At 41.4% G+C, this 18,227-nt stretch overlaps 1 protein-coding gene across 1 annotated transcript in view; it reads right to left on the bottom strand.

Moving 5' to 3' along the window:
• Nucleotides 1-18,227, bottom strand: part of TTC17 (tetratricopeptide repeat domain 17) — a 105,133-nt gene that overhangs the window by 48,111 nt on the left and 38,795 nt on the right. The window contains exons 6-15 of the mRNA XM_019551742.1: nt 17,640-17,749; nt 14,670-14,814; nt 14,105-14,244; nt 13,143-13,303; nt 8,825-8,937; nt 6,972-7,118; nt 6,102-6,217; nt 5,567-5,741; nt 4,851-4,928; nt 2,642-2,866 (exon numbers count right to left, since the gene is read on the bottom strand). Of these exons, the coding sequence (XP_019407287.1) occupies nt 2,642-2,866; nt 4,851-4,928; nt 5,567-5,741; nt 6,102-6,217; nt 6,972-7,118; nt 8,825-8,937; nt 13,143-13,303; nt 14,105-14,244; nt 14,670-14,814; nt 17,640-17,749 (1,410 nt within the window). The remainder of the gene's footprint in view (nt 1-2,641; nt 2,867-4,850; nt 4,929-5,566; nt 5,742-6,101; nt 6,218-6,971; nt 7,119-8,824; nt 8,938-13,142; nt 13,304-14,104; nt 14,245-14,669; nt 14,815-17,639; nt 17,750-18,227) is intronic.

Raw genomic sequence — 18,227 nt, 5'->3', positions numbered from 1 at the left:
GGAACCAACTTCCAAGGGAAGTGGTGCTGGCTCCTACCCTGGGGGTCTTTAAGAAGAGGCTTGATGCCTACCTGGCTGGAGTCATCTGAGCCCAGTTTTTCCCCTGCCCAGGCAGGGGGTCAGACTTGAAGATCTACAAGGTCCCTCCCGACCCTACTTCTATGATTCTATGATAGCGGCTTGAACAGAGGTTCCCAAAGTTTTGGTCCATTTCAAAGGGGCAAGTTTTAGCCCCATTTCAAAGGGGTAATTCTGAATGGCGGGTGCAAAGGAACTGCAGGCTGATTTTGGCCTGTGGGTTTTACTTTGGGAACCTCTGATCTAGAACAAACAGCTTATAAAGGATGTCATCTTTATATTAAAGATGGGGACTATTAATTCCTAGAACACAGAACAAACAGCTTAAAGTGTTGGCAGTAGAATTAGAACTAGTGCAATACACTGGCTCTGTTTAGGATTTCATTTTTCTAGCTGAGATACACATACAGGTAGATGTAATATTAAATTACTCATTTACTGACTATCACAACAGCTTTAAGTTGGTCTGTATGTCTCAACCTACTGTTTGATTCTTAATACTAGTAAATGGACACACATACTCAATGCTCTTGCCAAAATATTCCCAAAATAAAAGACACTATTATATCTTCCGATTAATGTTAGCAGACATGCTCCAAAAACTCTGCCCCATTCAGAGTGCATTTTAAAAAAATTCACTAGTTTAACTCCTGACAAAATTAAGATTACATTTATGTTTCTCTCTATAAGACAGAAAATCCCTTTTGAAAGCGAAGGGCTGTTTTTAAAAGGGTATGAACTCTGCGGGTAGGCAACTGACCATACTAATACAACGGGGCAAACGATTTCCTTGACTAGACGAAAAATTCATTCTCTTGGAATGTTTTAAACTAGCTCCAGCTTTCAAAATGTTCCTTGTAATATTAAAACACATCTTCCAAAGGATGCTTGTTCAAGTTTCTACCAATTGTGCAAAATTCATAAAAAATGAATCCATGTCCAGAACAGAGTTAATTTAAATCCATCAGTCTGATGTTTCATCCAATTGTGGTTAGCAAGTCCAATTTTATTTCTGATCTCCACTGGGTATTACTTACTTCTTTGGTGCCTCTAGCAATTCACTGCACATTACTTCACATAAGCCCTTCATCATCATCCTGCCCTATTCCTTCTTGTTCATGTGGAATTTCCCTTACTTTGCAGAAAATTCACTTTAAATATCAACTAGGTTAGTGCCGTAGCCAATGCCATAGTTTCTGGTAAGTTAACTGACACTACTGTGATGACAGCAGTGTGAACTCAAACTCGATTGTGATACTCCTATTCTTAAAACTGCAGTAAGTTTGCAAGTGTCACATGAAAAAGGTTCTGCTCATGTAATCTGGGTCTTAATGCCCCAGAGGCTGTTCTCCCCCATTCCACTCCACTTTTAAGCTTGTCTAATACAATTGCTTCCTCACTCATTGCTATTTCTTTCTTGCTACCCTCTTCCTCTTTGGAATGCTATCTTATAGGATAGCATTGGTTTCATTCACTTTCAAACCACTGAAAAAATGTTGCTCACTTATATTAAAATATATTTAACATTACACAGCTGATTCTGTTTTGCCTCTGTTTAGTTTAAAGTGAATATAGTGCTAGAGGACTGGCAGCCCTGTAATTCAAATCTTCTATTTATCTGACTAACAAGCACAGTGTGGGCAAAAGTCATGCAAGCTTCCCAGAGGCACCATCTGCAAAGACTCAATGGGCTGATTGTGAAACATCTAATTGCCCACAGGAAACTGGAATTATATTGATCAACTGCTTTTACTTTGGGTTTTCTCTTTTTTCCCCTTTTACACAGTTGTTTTTGGCCAATCCAGTAGTCTTCTCCATCCTAACACAAGTAGAAGAGTTTAAAATGCACTAAGAATGTAGCAATTCTAGGTCTTTTCTTTGAGAAACTCATCTTCTAAGCAAATGCAGGCTACAAAATGTCAAGCTACTCACAAAGTTTAGAAATAAAAGAATTATTATAGTCATAATTATTAGTAATAAAGTTCATCTAAACCCTTGCAAATTAATCTTTTCCCAAGATGGCCTAAGTCTTGACATTAAGAAGAGCAAGGAAATTTAAGAAAAAGACATGAGGTTAACAAAAAACATCCAGGCATGACAGCGAGGAGTTTGTTATAAAGGAGTCAAGAATTTCCAGACTATTTCTATAATCCACCTCTATTGGAAACACCTTCTAATCAGTAGTGATTTCTAACCCAAGATAAAATTTTCCCATAGCATCATGGATTTCTATTTTAGGTATATATAATGACACAGTGACCAGCAGTGTCAGCATCTGAATTCATAACACCATGAAAACCAATTCAGTCAACTTCTGTATGTTGAGAGGCAACTCTCAAGCCACTTAGCCTTCTAGACATTTATACCTTAAGCATCCAGTGTTACCTGGCACTTTATCTTCCTGACGTAAATTTAACAATGTAGCACCAATTCCAAATTACACACCTGAAGCCGAATTGCATTCATGAGCTAGAAACCTGCATTTGGAGATTAATGAAGTGAACTAACAAGAAAGAAGGAATTTTTATTTACCACTGAGCCAATACAAAAAGCTAAATCTTACCTCAGAACTATTGATGTCCAAAGCTTTTTGCAGGAGCCTGCTGGCATCCAGGTGAAGGCCATAATGAATCAGAAGGTTGGCTAGATTTACTAGAGGAATATCCTGATATTCATGTGGAGCTAAATTCAATGCTTTTTGCAAGCAAGTGACAGCAAAGGTGCTGTTTCCAACTGCACGCCAATAGAGTCCAGCCTCATTCAGTACAAGCCATAGAGGATCCCTTGGCTAGGAGGAGCAGGGGGAAGGAGAAAAAACAAGTCAATGCTCCATCAAGGCACAAACACCTGCCATAAACTCAACTACACTGTGGCTCCTAGTAGCTAGCTTACCATTTGAAGGCCAAGTGAAGTAACGCCAGTTGAACTATAACTTGTTAGCAGCTAATGGTTGACAAGGTCATTGAGCTAGCACTGGAGTCACAGAGTTGCATTTAACTATTTCCAGTTATGTATAACAGCCACAAAAGTAGCCATTCCCAGTCCTTGGCCTTTCCAACATGCAAGATCTTTTTCATCACATGCATGTACTACAACAGGGAGGTTATGGACATGAAAAATCCAGTCTAGATCAAAAAGGAATTAAAAGTAGTTTTAGATCTCCTATCTGATCCCTAGTCTCCTTACCATATTGAGGCTTCAGACTCACATTTTCCAGGAAAAAATTCTATTCATTTGTTTTATGGATAAGGTGCAGTATACTGCCTAAACATGCAGCAAGACTGTCACTGCCACAAAAGGCTCACAATTTAAAATAGAAAGTCACAGATGAAGGACTGGGGGACAGACAGTATGCATAATCAAATATTCTTAATACACCTACCTTCCTTTTGACCAAGAAACTCATTTTATAGGAAAGAAGTAATGAAACTATGAAGTGCTATCAAATGGACAAAACAATGTAAAACATTTTCTCTTCCAGACAGACCAGTCTTAGGTGTTTACACAATGTAGATAAGAAATTCAACTGCAACAATCATCACAATATTGAAGGAACAATTTTGGTTTAAGTCAGCCTTAGACAAAGAGGGCGTTACTGCTATCATCAGATGCACTGAATGATTTGAATACACTATAAAACATTTTTGCCTGACATTTCTTGGGTAACAGTCTGTAGATGTAAAAAAATCTAAAGGCCCTGCTCCAAGATACCATGTAAAAAGTCCTTCACAAAATAAAATACATCTGGTACCTTCACTCCCTCCATACACACACTTTTGGAGCATGCCATGAGAAACAGCTTTTAGGCTACTGATTTCTTTACCAATTTAACAAGATGCAAAGATCCTCCCTCCCAAACATCTAAGTTGCATATTTTCACTGAGAATAGTTGCAAGGCAGTGTGCACAGTTCCTTTCCTCTCCCTCCACACAATCTAAAACAGACATACAAGCAAGACCTTTCTATCTCTGGCATGGTAAGGATATTGTTGAGACTTTAACATGATGTCTCTCAACATAAGGCTGACATTTAAATACATTTAAAAGATCAAACCTTTTGTAGGCTGATGTAGTATTTCTCCAGGAAGACGATGATGCCAACTGCTATAGTCTTGCTCTGAAAATGCCTCCAATACTTTGCAACTGAGGTGCATAAGCATGACAGTGTGCTTATGCCAACAGCTGACTGACTAGGAAGTTAATTAGTCAGAGAAGATTTTCAGTGTAAAGGCTATAAAATAACTGGATATTACTGCAGTAAGAAGACCTATGCACAGGATGGTCACTTAAAGAAAATCAGGAGTAAGAAGGTCCACTATTTTCCTACTTATGTGCAAGTAAGAGATGCAAAAAATACTATGTTCAGACCCTGAAAAAAGGATGCACATATATACACCTGATTTAAGAAGCAGTGCAACAAGGTTAATTTTACATTTACCAAGATTTAACATGATTTCTTCAAAAAAATCCTCCCTCCCCTGGACGTTTGCTGTCTTTGGTATTGTGGCAGAATTCAAAAACCCCAAAACAAGACCGGGGCTCCACAGTGCTAGGTACTGTATGAACACTAAATGGTTTCTGCCCCAAAGATCATTCAGTCTAAACAGACAAGGCAGACAAAAAGTGGAAAAAAGGAACATAAGCATGACAGGTCTACCATTCTGCTATATTCACCAGGCAAGGTATCTGTTAACTTCTTGTGTCAGTGAATTAGTCAAGTCAAATTCCAGCATTTATTGACAATCAAATGTCACTTCACAATTCTTGTCTCACCTTTTTAATGGCATGATAGATGAATCCTCCTATTTGCTCCTCTGTAATAGTTTGATTATTGATGCGAGAATGCAAGATCTGAACATGAAAAAAACATTTAACAAAATAGATGAGTGATTTTAAAGTGATGGTTTCAAACATACATTTTACAGGATGTGCCTGTATGGATTCCTCAAGTCCCTTGGCCCTAAAACTTAGATTTCTTCTGTATTAAAGTTAACAGGGCTGACCTGTATAGATATGCTATCAGTAGCTTAGGGAAGGAGAGAATGATTATAAAGGTTGGTTAGAAAATGCAGTGGGCAACAGATGGAAAAAAAACAAATCAAAATTACTGATTTGGTAATCTGCTGGCTATCTTAAACAATAAGAAAGAAAATAAACCCAATTATTTTATTTCCTTATGGTCCTTAGATCTTTTAAAATAAAGTAGAACTTTCTAGATTAACTATCAGTCTGTTCCACATACTTCTGATAGGCTTTTGAAGAGACTACATTACATGACACACATTGAAAGGCACTCAGAATACTTCAACCCAATGCTAAGAGCCCTCATGTGCAATGGTTTTGTCATGCTGAAAGCATTGATCACTCTGAGGGATGAGGCTCACCTTTTATTACCCAAATTTGTCAGATCCTGAAGATCTTATATCTATAGCAATGACAGAGACACACACAGAACAGAAGAAATAACTTATGAAAAAGGTGCCTCTTACTTGTCGTGCTTGATTATCTGGCATTTTAAATTTCAGATCTAGATGACTGTCTAAATCTTTGAAAAACAGGTACTGAGTTTCATTGTTGCGGGCATCAGTAATAGAGGAACAATCTGGCGGTGGTTTTTTTTCATGTGCAGGGGCTTTTTCTAAGCCATTTGAGATTGAATGGACCCTGGCAGTGAAAAGAACCAAAACAAAATATAAGTGTATGTTTTGAACCACTGGAAGGTACAACAAGAGACAAACAAGCGGCACATTACATTTCATACACAAGTCAGGGGACAGTCACCTTGGAACTGGGTCTCCTGACCTAGATACGGTTGTAGTGTATGCACAATATGTTAAGTAATAGTCATTCCTTTGTAGGCAGAGGAATGGCCTCCAGAACTGCTTCCTATTGATCAGCTAACAGGAGACACCATCTTTTACAACCACAGGTGAAATCTTACGTTAGATAGCATGACAGTGACCACATCATTAATCAAATAAAAGATACACTTGGGTATCCAGCATGGATAAACTCAACACTTGCCTGAGACCCCTGTTTTCTGGAGGTAGGAAATAAGTGGGTAGTTCCTCTGGGTCAGGGATTGTTGGGAAGGATTTTACACAGTCTGCTCTTTTAGGCCAAAGAATATGCTGTTTTTCCTAAGTGCAAAGAAAAATAGCTTTTGTGAATTGCTGAGAATAAACTGAATTCATTAATCTTGTTTAGCTTTTGATTCACTAGCTAAGAATGAGAAATATTCTATGATGACAGAAGAAATAAAACCTTAAAATAGTGGTTCCCAGGCTTTCCTGAGCACTGTGGCTGTAACAGCCAAGTACAGTGGTTCTCAACCTTTTTAGACCCAAAACACCCCTTGAAAAATGCCAGCTCTTAGTTTTCACTCATTTTTAACAGAACAAGTCTTCTGTAGCAAAGAACTTAGAAAGACTCAAACAGGTCAAAATACTTTTGACACTATGGATTCCCACTTGAAATCTCTCAGGGTTTATCTAGTGAATAATGTTTGCGTACCAAACAATGCTAACACGATGTGGCACCTGGTTAAGAACACTGGCCTGGTACTTTCCACCATCTACCTAATGGTGCTGCTCAATGCCACCATGAATGTTTGGGCACTAGACCCCACTTTTGTTCACAAGAGCAGCCCAGTCTACAACTAGTAGAGTTAACAACACTTTTGTTGAAGAAAGACAGAAATGGCACACTAGTAATCAGAATGCATTAGTACCACAAATGGTACACTAGACAAACTTATTAGACAACAGCCAACTTTGAACACGCTCAAATACACATCAGTAGCTGGGCACCTCTGCATCAAAAAAAGTCTCTAAAATAGAAAAAATGTTAATTATGGCCCTGTATAAAAGAGCAGAGGTCAGTATGTTTACTCACCCTGTAGGCATCTGAGTCCATGTCCCATAGTAAAACAACAGAATGGGCAACAGGAGAAGACAGCACAGAATGGCTGAGATCACTTTGGTTTGAGTGAAGATCTAAATTCAGAGATGTCATACTGGAAGTTGATGAGTCTTCGCCAAACTGTTAAGAGGTGGGGATACTAATATTGATCATGTTTTCTTATGCAGAAGTACAAGTTCTTGATCTGTTAACACTGAATAACTGTAAACATGTATTCACTTTTTTTATCATTTTTACTCCTTAATTCTTTAATTTCACCTATAATGGTTAAATCTACATGGGACAATTTTTACGTCATTTTATTTTTCTGATGCTTTTGCAACAGGACAACATTATGATATGTAGGTTGCAAAAATATCAGGAAATATCAAATTAAAATAATAATGAAAATTGGAAAATCATGCTAAAGATAATCATAAGACTGTATATTAATACTGAAGGCTTGTAAACCTTTTGCAAACACAGAGGGCTTAAATACAATACAGAGTTTAGCATTTTGAGAGTAACCTCTAGATTCAAGTCAGAGATACTAAGATTTCCGATCAGTCAAAATAATTTTGATTATCTGAACTGATGCTTATTGCAGGTAAGAATGAAAATGTAAAAGCAAACAGAGTAAAGAAAAAAAAATAAATTTCATACATAACTTAACATAACCACAGGTAAAACATTTAACTGTTTTGAGAATATCAGATATTCAATGACAAAACTAACATTTCAGTGTAATCTGCAGCTTTATTGTGGCACTGAGGTTGGTTTGCATGGGTTTCATTTTATACTTTTAAGCTGCATAATTGTTTCAGCTTTTCTTGGTGCACTATTAAGCCCGAAGCATTCATAAGTGCTAACCAACTTGAAACTGGAACAAGAACCTAATGGAAATGCTGTTCCACTTTATATTCTGATTATTGTTGGATAGACCATACTCATATTGTCATTCATGCTCTCAGCAGTGAAAATATTGCTAAATGTAACACCAATGAAACCGAAATGGGGAGGTGCCAATTACAAGAGTTATGAAGATTTGTTTTAGGAGGAGGTGTAAGGCTAATTGACTGACTATTAAAAACAGAAGAAATGCTATCATTTTCATCATCATTTCATTTTAGTACTATACGCTTTTAAATTATAATTTTTCTTTTAAACTATCATTTTGTGGTACACAATGTTTCAGTGGAAAAGTAATCCTTATTCCATACAAAATATCCTATGTGGATCCAAGAAACCTTTGCTTTTATGTACAATAGCAGCTGAGTGCATCTTTGCAGTCTTCAAAAGTAAAGCAAAATTTAATGTTTTAAATGTTTTGGGCATATGCTAGCTAGATGAAATTTACCATATTCATGTAAAGACATGACTGCACCCCTCAAATAATTTGTCAGCCATTCTTAGTAGAAAGAGTGTGTTACTTACTTTGTTCAATTATTCTATGCAGATAAAAAAAACACAGCTGAAACTTGGCAACGATTGCTATTTTCCAGAAAATGCATTAGACTACTTCCTTTACAAAACAGTTTTTTAACTAAATTGAAGAGAACCCTTATTTTCCCCTCCTCCCTTTATAACAGAAAAAAAAAACCTTTAAGAGGTGATGAAGGGCTTTGGCTCTCCTACAAAAGGTTCATCAGAAGCCGCAGTAGAACGATGCATCTTTAACTCTGTGGAGGGATCATAGCGTCTCTAACATTTACACCTACGATGTTTTTTAAATAAACAGTTAATGACTTCTCAGCCTCAAAGGAAATGAGTGGTTTTGCTAATAAGGGGCAGAAGTGATAAACATTACTTGAGTGATTAGAAACAATGCTGCCCATTCACAGACAAACCTGAACATATTCTACATTTTCATAAATGTCTCCACGATGATAGCGAACAGGTTGGTCCCACTGACAGTGCAAACTGTGCTGCTGCTTGCCCAATGGACAAATTTGATGGTTCCCTGTCGGGCACAAACATGAAAAACTTTTATAATTATGAAAGAAACTATTTTTTCTAAACAAGACAGAATGAACCTACAAATCCAACCATAGTTTGACAAGGTTTCCTGCAACACAGTCTGAGTGGGATTTTGGTTTATAGAAATTCACATCTGCATTTCTTATTTGTCATCTTGTAGTATTTCTTGTACTTCAGCCACTTCAACCACGTTAGCCTTTTTTAGATAAGTAAGAAAACCATGAACATATCTGAGGACACAGAATTGATATAACCTTCTAACTGTAATGTCCTGAGGATATGAATGACCGGAGCTGTGCAAACAGATGCGCTTGTCTGCCTAGCGGGTGAGTTAGTGCAGAGTTTGTGCAGGAGGGTGCGCAGGAGGGCCTGAGGCCCTGCCTGTGCGCTCCCTAGGGTAGGAATTCCTAGCTGTAGCTGGGCCTACCAGTGGCATGCCATGGATAGGCATGCGCCGCAACCTGAGGTTCCCCTCAGGGTCTGCGGCCTCCCCCACTGGCACCACAGAGGCTTCCATGCAGACGGAGCCCCTGGCTCTTGGCTGTGGGGGCTGCCTGTCACTTTTTCAGGCTCTGGGGCCCAGAAGCATGGCTACCTCCCCTTGTGAGGTCTGCTCCCTTTTGGGGTCTCTGGTGTGCCAGATGGAGGAGCTCCAGGCTGCAGTCCAGAGACCGTGTGCCATCAGGGACTGTAAGCAGGAGATTGACTCCTACTGCCAGGCCCCTCTCCCTGGGAGGCGGAGGGTAGACTGCAGTCTCCCTCCAGGACAAGGGAGGACTCGGAGACCTCCCCTTCTGTCCACCCAAGGGGTTGGACCAAGGTGGCCAAGGGCCCCAAGGCCTGCTGCACCAAGGTCCCTGCCCCACTGGAGATCTGCAACAGGTATGAACCTCTTGCAGCCCCAGCAGAGCCTGCTAAACTACCAGCTCCTGAAGGCAACACAAGCTCAACTGTAGCTACTGCCCCCGCTCCTCCTAAGACAAAACGCAAAGTGTTTGTCATGGGAGACTCCATCCTGAGGGGGACTGAGGGGACAATCTGCCGCCTTGACCCCTTAGCCCGGGAAGTCTGCTGCTTCCCGAGATTCCGAATCTGAGACATTGCAGAGAAGATCCCTAAACTCCTCCAGCCCACTGACCACTATCCCATGCTCCTCATCTATGTGGCCACCAATGACATGGCTTGAAGCGCCCCCAGCTGGGTCACGAAGTGCTACAGCGATTTGGGAGCGGGACGTAAGGGGTTGGGGGCACAGGTGGTGTTTTCTTCGATCCTCCCAGTCTCGGGCTATGGGCTAAGGAGGGAGAGGAGGATCCAGGTAGTCAACCAAAGACTGTGGTGCTGGTGTCATCAGGAAGGCTTTCCCTTTCATAGGCACAGACCGCTCCTTGGTGAGAGAGGCAGCAAGCTGCTGGGAAGGGATGGCCTCCACCTCTCTCCCCTGGGGAGGAGGCTTTTCTCAGCCAGACTGGCTGACCTGCTCCACCGGGCTTTAAATTAAGCCTGCTGGGGGCTGGGGGGGACTACTGCCACTGCTGGCTCACAAGCAACCCTTGCAAAGCCAGCAGGTCAAGGCACTTAAGGGAGCCCAGCCCTGCCCCAGCCCTGGAACAATCTGCAGACAAGGCAAGGGCCCCCAAGGGGACACCTGCCTGCCTGTACACGAATGCCAGGAGCCTGGAGAATAAGCAGGAGGAACTTTTACTCCTGCTTAACACAAATAATTATGATGTCATAGGGATAACGGAGATCTGGTGGGACTCCACCCATAACTGGACCACAGGTATAGATGGCTATATCCTGTACAGGAGAGATTGAAGGGACAAAAGGGGCGGGGACACAGCTGTCTATATCAAGGAGAGCTCTGCGTCCCTGCAAGTCAATATTGGCAACCAGAGTGGACTACTAGAGGTCCTCTGGGTTAAAATCCATGGGGAACATGGCATAGGGGACACAATGGTGGGAGTCTATTACAGACCTCCTGCCCAAAATCAAGAGCTTGAACAGTTGTTCACCAGGGAATTGGCTGAGGCCGCATGCTCCCGGCCCATGGTTGTCATGGGAGACTTCAACTACCCAGACATCTCGTGGGAAGAACGCTCAGCCAAATCCAAGCGGTTACAAAGCTTCCTCTCGTGCGTGGATGACCTCTATCTGACACAAGAAATCTATGGGCCAACAAGAGGTAAAGCACTTCTCGACCTGGTACTGGCAAACGGGGACGACCTAACCACTGACCTAACAATCCATGGGAACCTGGGTGACAGCGATGACAAGTTGATCACCTTCGCCATCCACTGTAAAGCAAGTCCTTGACTTCAGGAAAGCTGACTTTGACAAGTTCAGGAGGCTTGTCAGTGAGGCCCTAAGGGACCACGACCCTAGGGGGAGGGGAGTTTAGGAAGAGCAGTTGCTCCTCAAGGGAGCAATCCTGCATGCACAAGCTAATGCTATTCCGTCTCGGAGGAAAGGCAGCAAAAGGGCACAGCAGCCCCCTTGGCTCTCCAGAGAACTAGTGGACCTCCTGTGGCTAAAAAGAAAGACCTACAAAGGATGGAGGATGGGATCCACCTCCAAGGACAAATATTCCGCAATGTTCTGAACCAGCAGGGAGCGAACAAGGAAAGCCAAGGCTGTGACTGAACTCCAACTAGCTACAAGTATCAAGAACAATAAAAAGTCCTTTTTTAGATATGTGAGGAGCTGGAGGAAAAGCAAGGGCAACACTGGACCCGTGCTAAACCAGAAGGGACAACTGACGCCCAGGAAAAAGCCAACCTACCAATGTGGTGCCTATCTTCAAGAAAGGGAGGAAAGTGGATCTGGCAAACTACAGGCCCATCAGCCTGACCTCTATCTCAGGGAAGGTCTTAGAAAAAAAAAAATCAAAGAGGCCATTCTCAATGGACTGGTCGATGGCAACATCCTGAGGGATATCCGGCACTGGTCTGGTAGGTCTTGCTTGACCAATCTCATTTCCTTTTATGACCAGGTGACTTATCACCTGGACAAGGGAGTAGAGATTGATGTTGTATATCTTGACTTCAAAAAAGCTTTTGATCTGGTATCCCATGATCACCTCTTGGCAAAACTGGCCAACTGCGGCCTCGGGTCCACCACAATCTGCTGGCTGGGGAACTGGCTCCGTGGTTGGACCCAGAGGGTAGTAACTGACGGAAGTCGATTGTCACGGTGCCCTGTGAACAGTGGGGTCCCCCAAGGCTCTGTCCTCGGGTCTATATTGTTCAACATCTTCATTAATGATGTGGACACTGGAGTCAGAAGCAGACTGGCCAAATTCTCTGATGATACCAAACTTTGGGGTAAAGCATCCACACCAGAGGACAGGACGGTGATCCAGGCTGACCCTGACGGGCTCAGGAAATGGAAAGATGAGAACCTGATGCAAGGTTCTCCACCTTGGGAGGAAAAACCTGCAGCATCCTTATAAACTAGGCAGTGCTACACTGGCTAGCACTATGGATGAAAGGGACTTAGGGTCATGATTGACCACAAGATGAACATGAGCCTTCAATGTGATGCTGCGGTTAGTAAAGTGAGCAAAATGCTGGCTTGTATCCATAGATGCTTCTCAAGCAAATTCTGGGATGTCATTCTCCCCTTGTACTCGGCCTTCATGAGGCAGAGTACTGCCTCCAGTTTTGGGTTTCACAATTCAAAAAGGATGTGGAGAAGCTTGAGAGAGTCTAGAGAAGAGCCAGTACATGATCAGAGGTCAGGAAAACAGATCTTACAATGACAGGCTGAGAGCCATGGGACTCTTCAGCCTGGAAAAGTGCAGGCTCAGGGACAATCTGACGGCCGCCTATAAGTTTATCAGGGGTGTTCATCAGGATCTGGGCAGACGATTGTTCACCAGAACCCCCAAGGGATGACAAGGTCAAATGGTTATAAACTCCTGCAAGCCTAGTCAATGCAGGCTCTTAATATAGGGCCCTTAAGGAACAGAAAGTGCTCCCACTTCTTGAAACTATGCATTTTCATTTAGTCACTTTTTGCCTTTGGCAGATGAGAACTTGGTGATTTAAGAACTATTTCAAAAAGTGAAGTAAAGTAAAATAGTCAACAAAGAACATAACGTAAAAGTGAACTGCTTCACTACAGTTAGATTACTGAAAGGGATTCATTCTTGCACTTTACAGTCAGAGGACATTAAAAAAACTGTACCTAATTGTGCCTCTTTTGCCATTTGCGTCTCATGGATGATGTTCCTCAAGATTTGCTCCTCCTGAATCAGCTTGTGCTTCTCTAGGATCTCCTGTTGTCTCAGGTAATGGTCATGCTGCTTTTGATACTCCTTCAATTCATTTAACGTTCGCTGAAGTGATCTTGAAAATTTGACAGCAGGAAAGGGTTACATCAAATTGTTTTCCCATAGTTTTGCATATTCGCAGCTTCTGGTTGCTTATGCTTTTGGTTTTGTTTTTCTTTATTATTACCATTACTCAAATAGAGAACAATCCTGATTACAAGACCCCCCCCAAATACTTAGATTTTATACTTGAAAAATTCATAAGTTTGCTATTATTTTCCAGGTATATAATCTAATTATTGGAGGTATGCCTTGAATTTGTCACCCTTCCACTGTTACAGCTTCCCCCAACTTTTTTCCCCTGGCAGCCCCTTTCCCCTCTTCTTACTGTCAGACCCAGCTTTCCCTGAGCACAAGGAAGTAAGGAACACATCTGAAAATAATAACTTTGAAATTAAACGCAGCTGTAGCAATTTGTATATAGCAGCCATACGTTTAGTTCATTGGGAATTGATAGGCTACCTTTTTTTGAAACTGCTGCAAGTTTTAGCACAGGTACTCTATAAACATACTTTTGAGCAATACTTTGGCATATATTTACGTGCAGTACAAACTATGCATGATATTACTGCAAAGACAAAGGCTCATGATTTACCAAATAGCTCACTGGCCTTGGCACCAGCAGAGTCAACAGCATTTCAAGATATGGTGACTCCACAGCTCGTATGTGTACTCCAGATACAATGTAGAAATTTAACATATTTAACTATTGCATCATAAGAGAGAGCAATAATTACTGGAGTAAAACTTTAAAGGAATGAGACCACTCGAGTAAAAATTTTCACTACATTTTTCACAGGACATTTCTCTTGGTTACCTATGCTGAGCCTCCAGTTTCTGCTCAAGTTTTTGCTGACATAGGACAGCATGCTTCCTTTTTACAGCCTGCTCAAACCCTGGTTTGGCCTGTAAAGCATGATCATAACACAGGACTGAGTGGTTGTATTCCCCAAGCATCTGAAGAATAATTGGAAAAAAAAAGTTAGACACAGTTGTGTAAAATGTAACCAATTTGCTACCAGAGTTTTATTAGTAACTTTTTTTTTTACTTTAGCTTTTAATGTATTTTAAAACAGAAGCCAACCCTCAGCAAAAATTCAGGATGTCATGGGTAAATCAGCAAAAGATGGTATTGCATTGTGAAATGCTCGCAGCAACAGATATAAGCTTCTCTCTGTTTGTTCAAAAGGACATTAACTCTTCTGCAAAGATGCCTGAATCCAAAAATCCAGTCTTAAACATCAAGCTCGAAAGATGTCACAAACCAATTGCATGACTGTTTGCTTTTTGAACGGCATATTTAAAAAAAATGCTGCGACTAACAAAAGAGATGAAATATTTATCAGTTTTCTGTAGCTCTTGTAAAATAAAACTGTATTTACTGCGTAAATATTTCCCAAAGTGTAATAGCTGGTAAAGAAGTCGCTGTAATCCAGAGCTGCATGGACCACAATGGCTGCATCCGCAGAGAAATGAGCCCTGTGTAGAACATTTGCCAAATTTACCAGTGCAATATCTTTATTCTGCCTAGAAGAAAAGAAAAATTAAAACACACACCATTAAAAAGCAATTTGGATTATTCAGCCTGTCCTTATACATGATCCTCATGTAACCTCTAGTCACATATAACAAATGTTCTGCAAAAATAAAGATTGTCAGCAAGTGTTAAAACTACGTAATGCTGATTTCGTGCCTTGCTATTATGATCGAGCCAAAACATTATTCTAAAAATCTGTTCAGCTAAATGAGCTGCTAGAGTGACTAAGCATTCCTGAGGAGCTACTTTCCTGCAGAGAGTAGCAAAGTTTGATACCAGGTCAAATATTTTAAGAGATGATTTTTCCAGGCATTCTAAAACTTCACTGAATTGGCAAATCCCATTAATAACCACTAATTCATCTGATTTTTAATGCTCCATTTTGTGTCCTTAGCAAAATTGCACACCCCCTGCCTTTGTTTTGCATATGAGGCATTTAATGGACTAAAATGCTCAGTTCCATTAACAATCCAGAACCACAAACTAAACTCTCAGAGTGATGCACACCTAGGTATATCACTGAACTCCTTCCCAATAGCATCTGTATTAAAAAAATATATCATCCTAACATCCTCATAAAGCAAGGCATTTTTTATGCCCGTATTTCTCTATAGAAACAGGCAGAATCAACTAAGCAACCTTGATCAAGATCAGTTCTGTGGCAGAAGCAGGAACTGTTCCTCAGCTATAACAGATTTTTCTTCAGTTCTACCATTCCAAAAGCTGAATCCAGAACCATAACAAGGCAACAGCACTGATCTCAAAGTACTCAAAGCAGTGATATCTTGCTACATTCAGAAAACTAAACAGTTTAATTTTGTCATAACAAGGACTATGTGAGGTTGGCTGCAGCTGGCAGAAGCACAACTTCTTGAAGCACTAGCTTAAAGTAAATTTATAAACTCTAAAGAAAGCAATCACAATTTAACATTGCCTTCACAATGGGCCAGCAGATGTTTCTTCAGTACTGAGCATAATGGACCATCCTAACTACAAAGAACATGAAATAAAAACCTTCACGTTCTTCACTTTTCAGAGTTAATCAATTAACCTTATAGGAAGTGCCTGTTTTCTCTTGTCCTCCTGTCCCAATTTTAAACCTCCTTAGAATTGTTCATCTGAAATCCCACTGGATTTTTAAAACTGATATTTGAAGTTACATAAAAAAAGCTCATTTTGTCTTTGAGCCCCTGCTTAAACATTGGTCAAAATACAATGCTGGATACAGATATTAGGTGGATATTAGAGATGCACCAATACATTGGTCCAATATTGGATCATTACTGATATAAATAAAAATGGCTGTATTGGATATCGGCCAGATGGGGCTGATAATTTGGCTGATAAATGCCCAGGCAGCGATGAGCCTGCGCAAGTCCGTTGTGGTGGAAGGGAAGGGGGGAGGAAGAGGGGGTACAGATCAAAGTCCTGCAGTGAGGGAGGGGACAGGGGCAGAGGCTACCCAAGCGGGGTGGTGGGAAGGTGGTGGAGGGGAGTGGGTGGAGCCATGGCTTGTTGGGGGAAGGCAGCTCCTGATACTACTTGCACATGGGGATGGCACAGATGGGGGAGGGTTGCATGGACCAGATCTGCATGGGGTGGGGCAGGCTGCAGCCAGACTCTTCTCAGCAGGGGCTGGGCACCAGCAGCACTGGGAGTATGTTGCATCCACTCCAAATTTTGCTGGTCGCCCTCCTCCCAGTGCCACCGCTGCCAGCTGCAGCTCCGGCTCAATGACCCACCTTCACCCATGTGCTGGTAAGAGCCAGGTCTGTGGTGACACTGGGAGCAGAGTGGCGGTGAAATCTGGGGTGGATCCAGTATCCTCCCAATGCTGCCGGCGCTCACTCTGAGCCCAGTTCCCACCGAGAATTGTGCTGTGCAGCCTTGGCTGCAGCCTGCCCCCTTCCCCGACCAGGTTAATCCAGGGGGAGGGGGCACATGCCCCCCGTGCCCTCCTGGGGTGCAAGCAGCAGCAGGAGCCACCTCCCCCTTCCCCCTGTCTGGGCATCCCCTGCCCCCTCCCTCACCGTGTTGGGCGTTGATCTGCCCCCACCACGCCCCTCCCCTCCCACCACACCAAGCTTACCAGCTGCAGGCAGCTGTATCAGAAATCGGCCAATATGTCTCCCTAAATACCAGATATCGGTATCAGCCCCCAAAATCTCTATTGGTGCACCGTTAGCTGTGGATATGACAGTTACAATGTACTTTGCTTGATACAACTGAACCTTACTAATTCAAATTGGTCTAAATCTCAAGTCTAACTAAGATAGGGAGAAAATAATGCTGCCCATCAGACCAAAATACCACAACACAGCTACTCCACAGCTGTTGCCAGGGCCTAAACATTGTTAAGGCACCACTGTTTCTGCATTCCCAGTATGACAAGACTGTGTTAACAAAACCTGTCAGACAACTGGACAGCATAGTCAAAGCTCACCATACCACATGTTCTGCAGCATATTTTGTAAAGAAATAAAGAAGTTTGAGTAACATGTTACCTTTCTACTGAACTTAGCAGTTACATTTCTACTAAAAAATGTGGTAAATTACCTTTCTTTAACTATTTTCAGTTTTGTAATTTGCCGAAGTAAAATCCTACACAATCCTAATGTAAACCAAATGCATATTTTTTTTTAACTTGGGCATCCTGGTCTTTCCTGTTTTTAATAAAAAAGTAAAATGAACTGGGGTATAAAAAGCAAATGCCTAAATAAAAGTTGCTAACATACATTAAAGAACATTTTCAGTAACTGTTTCCTCCTTAAACTAAGAAAAAGCCTGACAAAGGACTCTCATCAGCAGTTCTTACCTTGAGGAGAAGTGGAGAGCTCGCATTGCACACTCCACTACTTGATATGGCTCATTCTTTATTCGCCAATAAAATGATGCCATATTATAGAGCACCCAAGAAGAAGAGTTCTGCAAGAAACAAACATGAGATGCAACAAGAACCAAGGTAGGAACAAAAAGGCTGGGTTAGAACATTCCTATTAATGACAGAGACTAAATAAAAAAACTAAATATTCCTGTCATTTAGTTGTAAGTATTCAAAGGAAGAGCAAATAAATGCATCAATAGGGAACTGGTCCCCAATAATGACTTTCAGAATGGTGTAGGTTTAGAACATAAGTAATGCAAACCAACAGCTAGGTTTAAATTTGAATATGTGCTGGGGGTATATCTGCAGAAAAACCTTTGAGGAAATGGACTTAGTTCCCTTGTTTCATGTTTTTGCTCTTGAAATACCTTGAAAATATTCAGCTAAACTTTGATGGGAAAGAAATGCATGTGATTTTTGTGCCTTGATATGCCACATCAGTTACTGAAGCTGAACACAAGTTATCAATTTACCCCTTTTGGGCTACTCCTCACTGCATTTCTTGGTGTACTGAACATT

This window comes from Crocodylus porosus, unplaced genomic scaffold (assembly GCF_001723895.1).
Source record: "Crocodylus porosus isolate Cpor-Errol unplaced genomic scaffold, CroPor_comp1, whole genome shotgun sequence".
Classification (NCBI taxonomy): Eukaryota; Metazoa; Chordata; order Crocodylia; family Crocodylidae; genus Crocodylus; species Crocodylus porosus.
The sequence above is the reverse complement of the archived record's forward strand: the minus strand, read 5'-3'. Positions and strand labels throughout refer to the sequence as shown.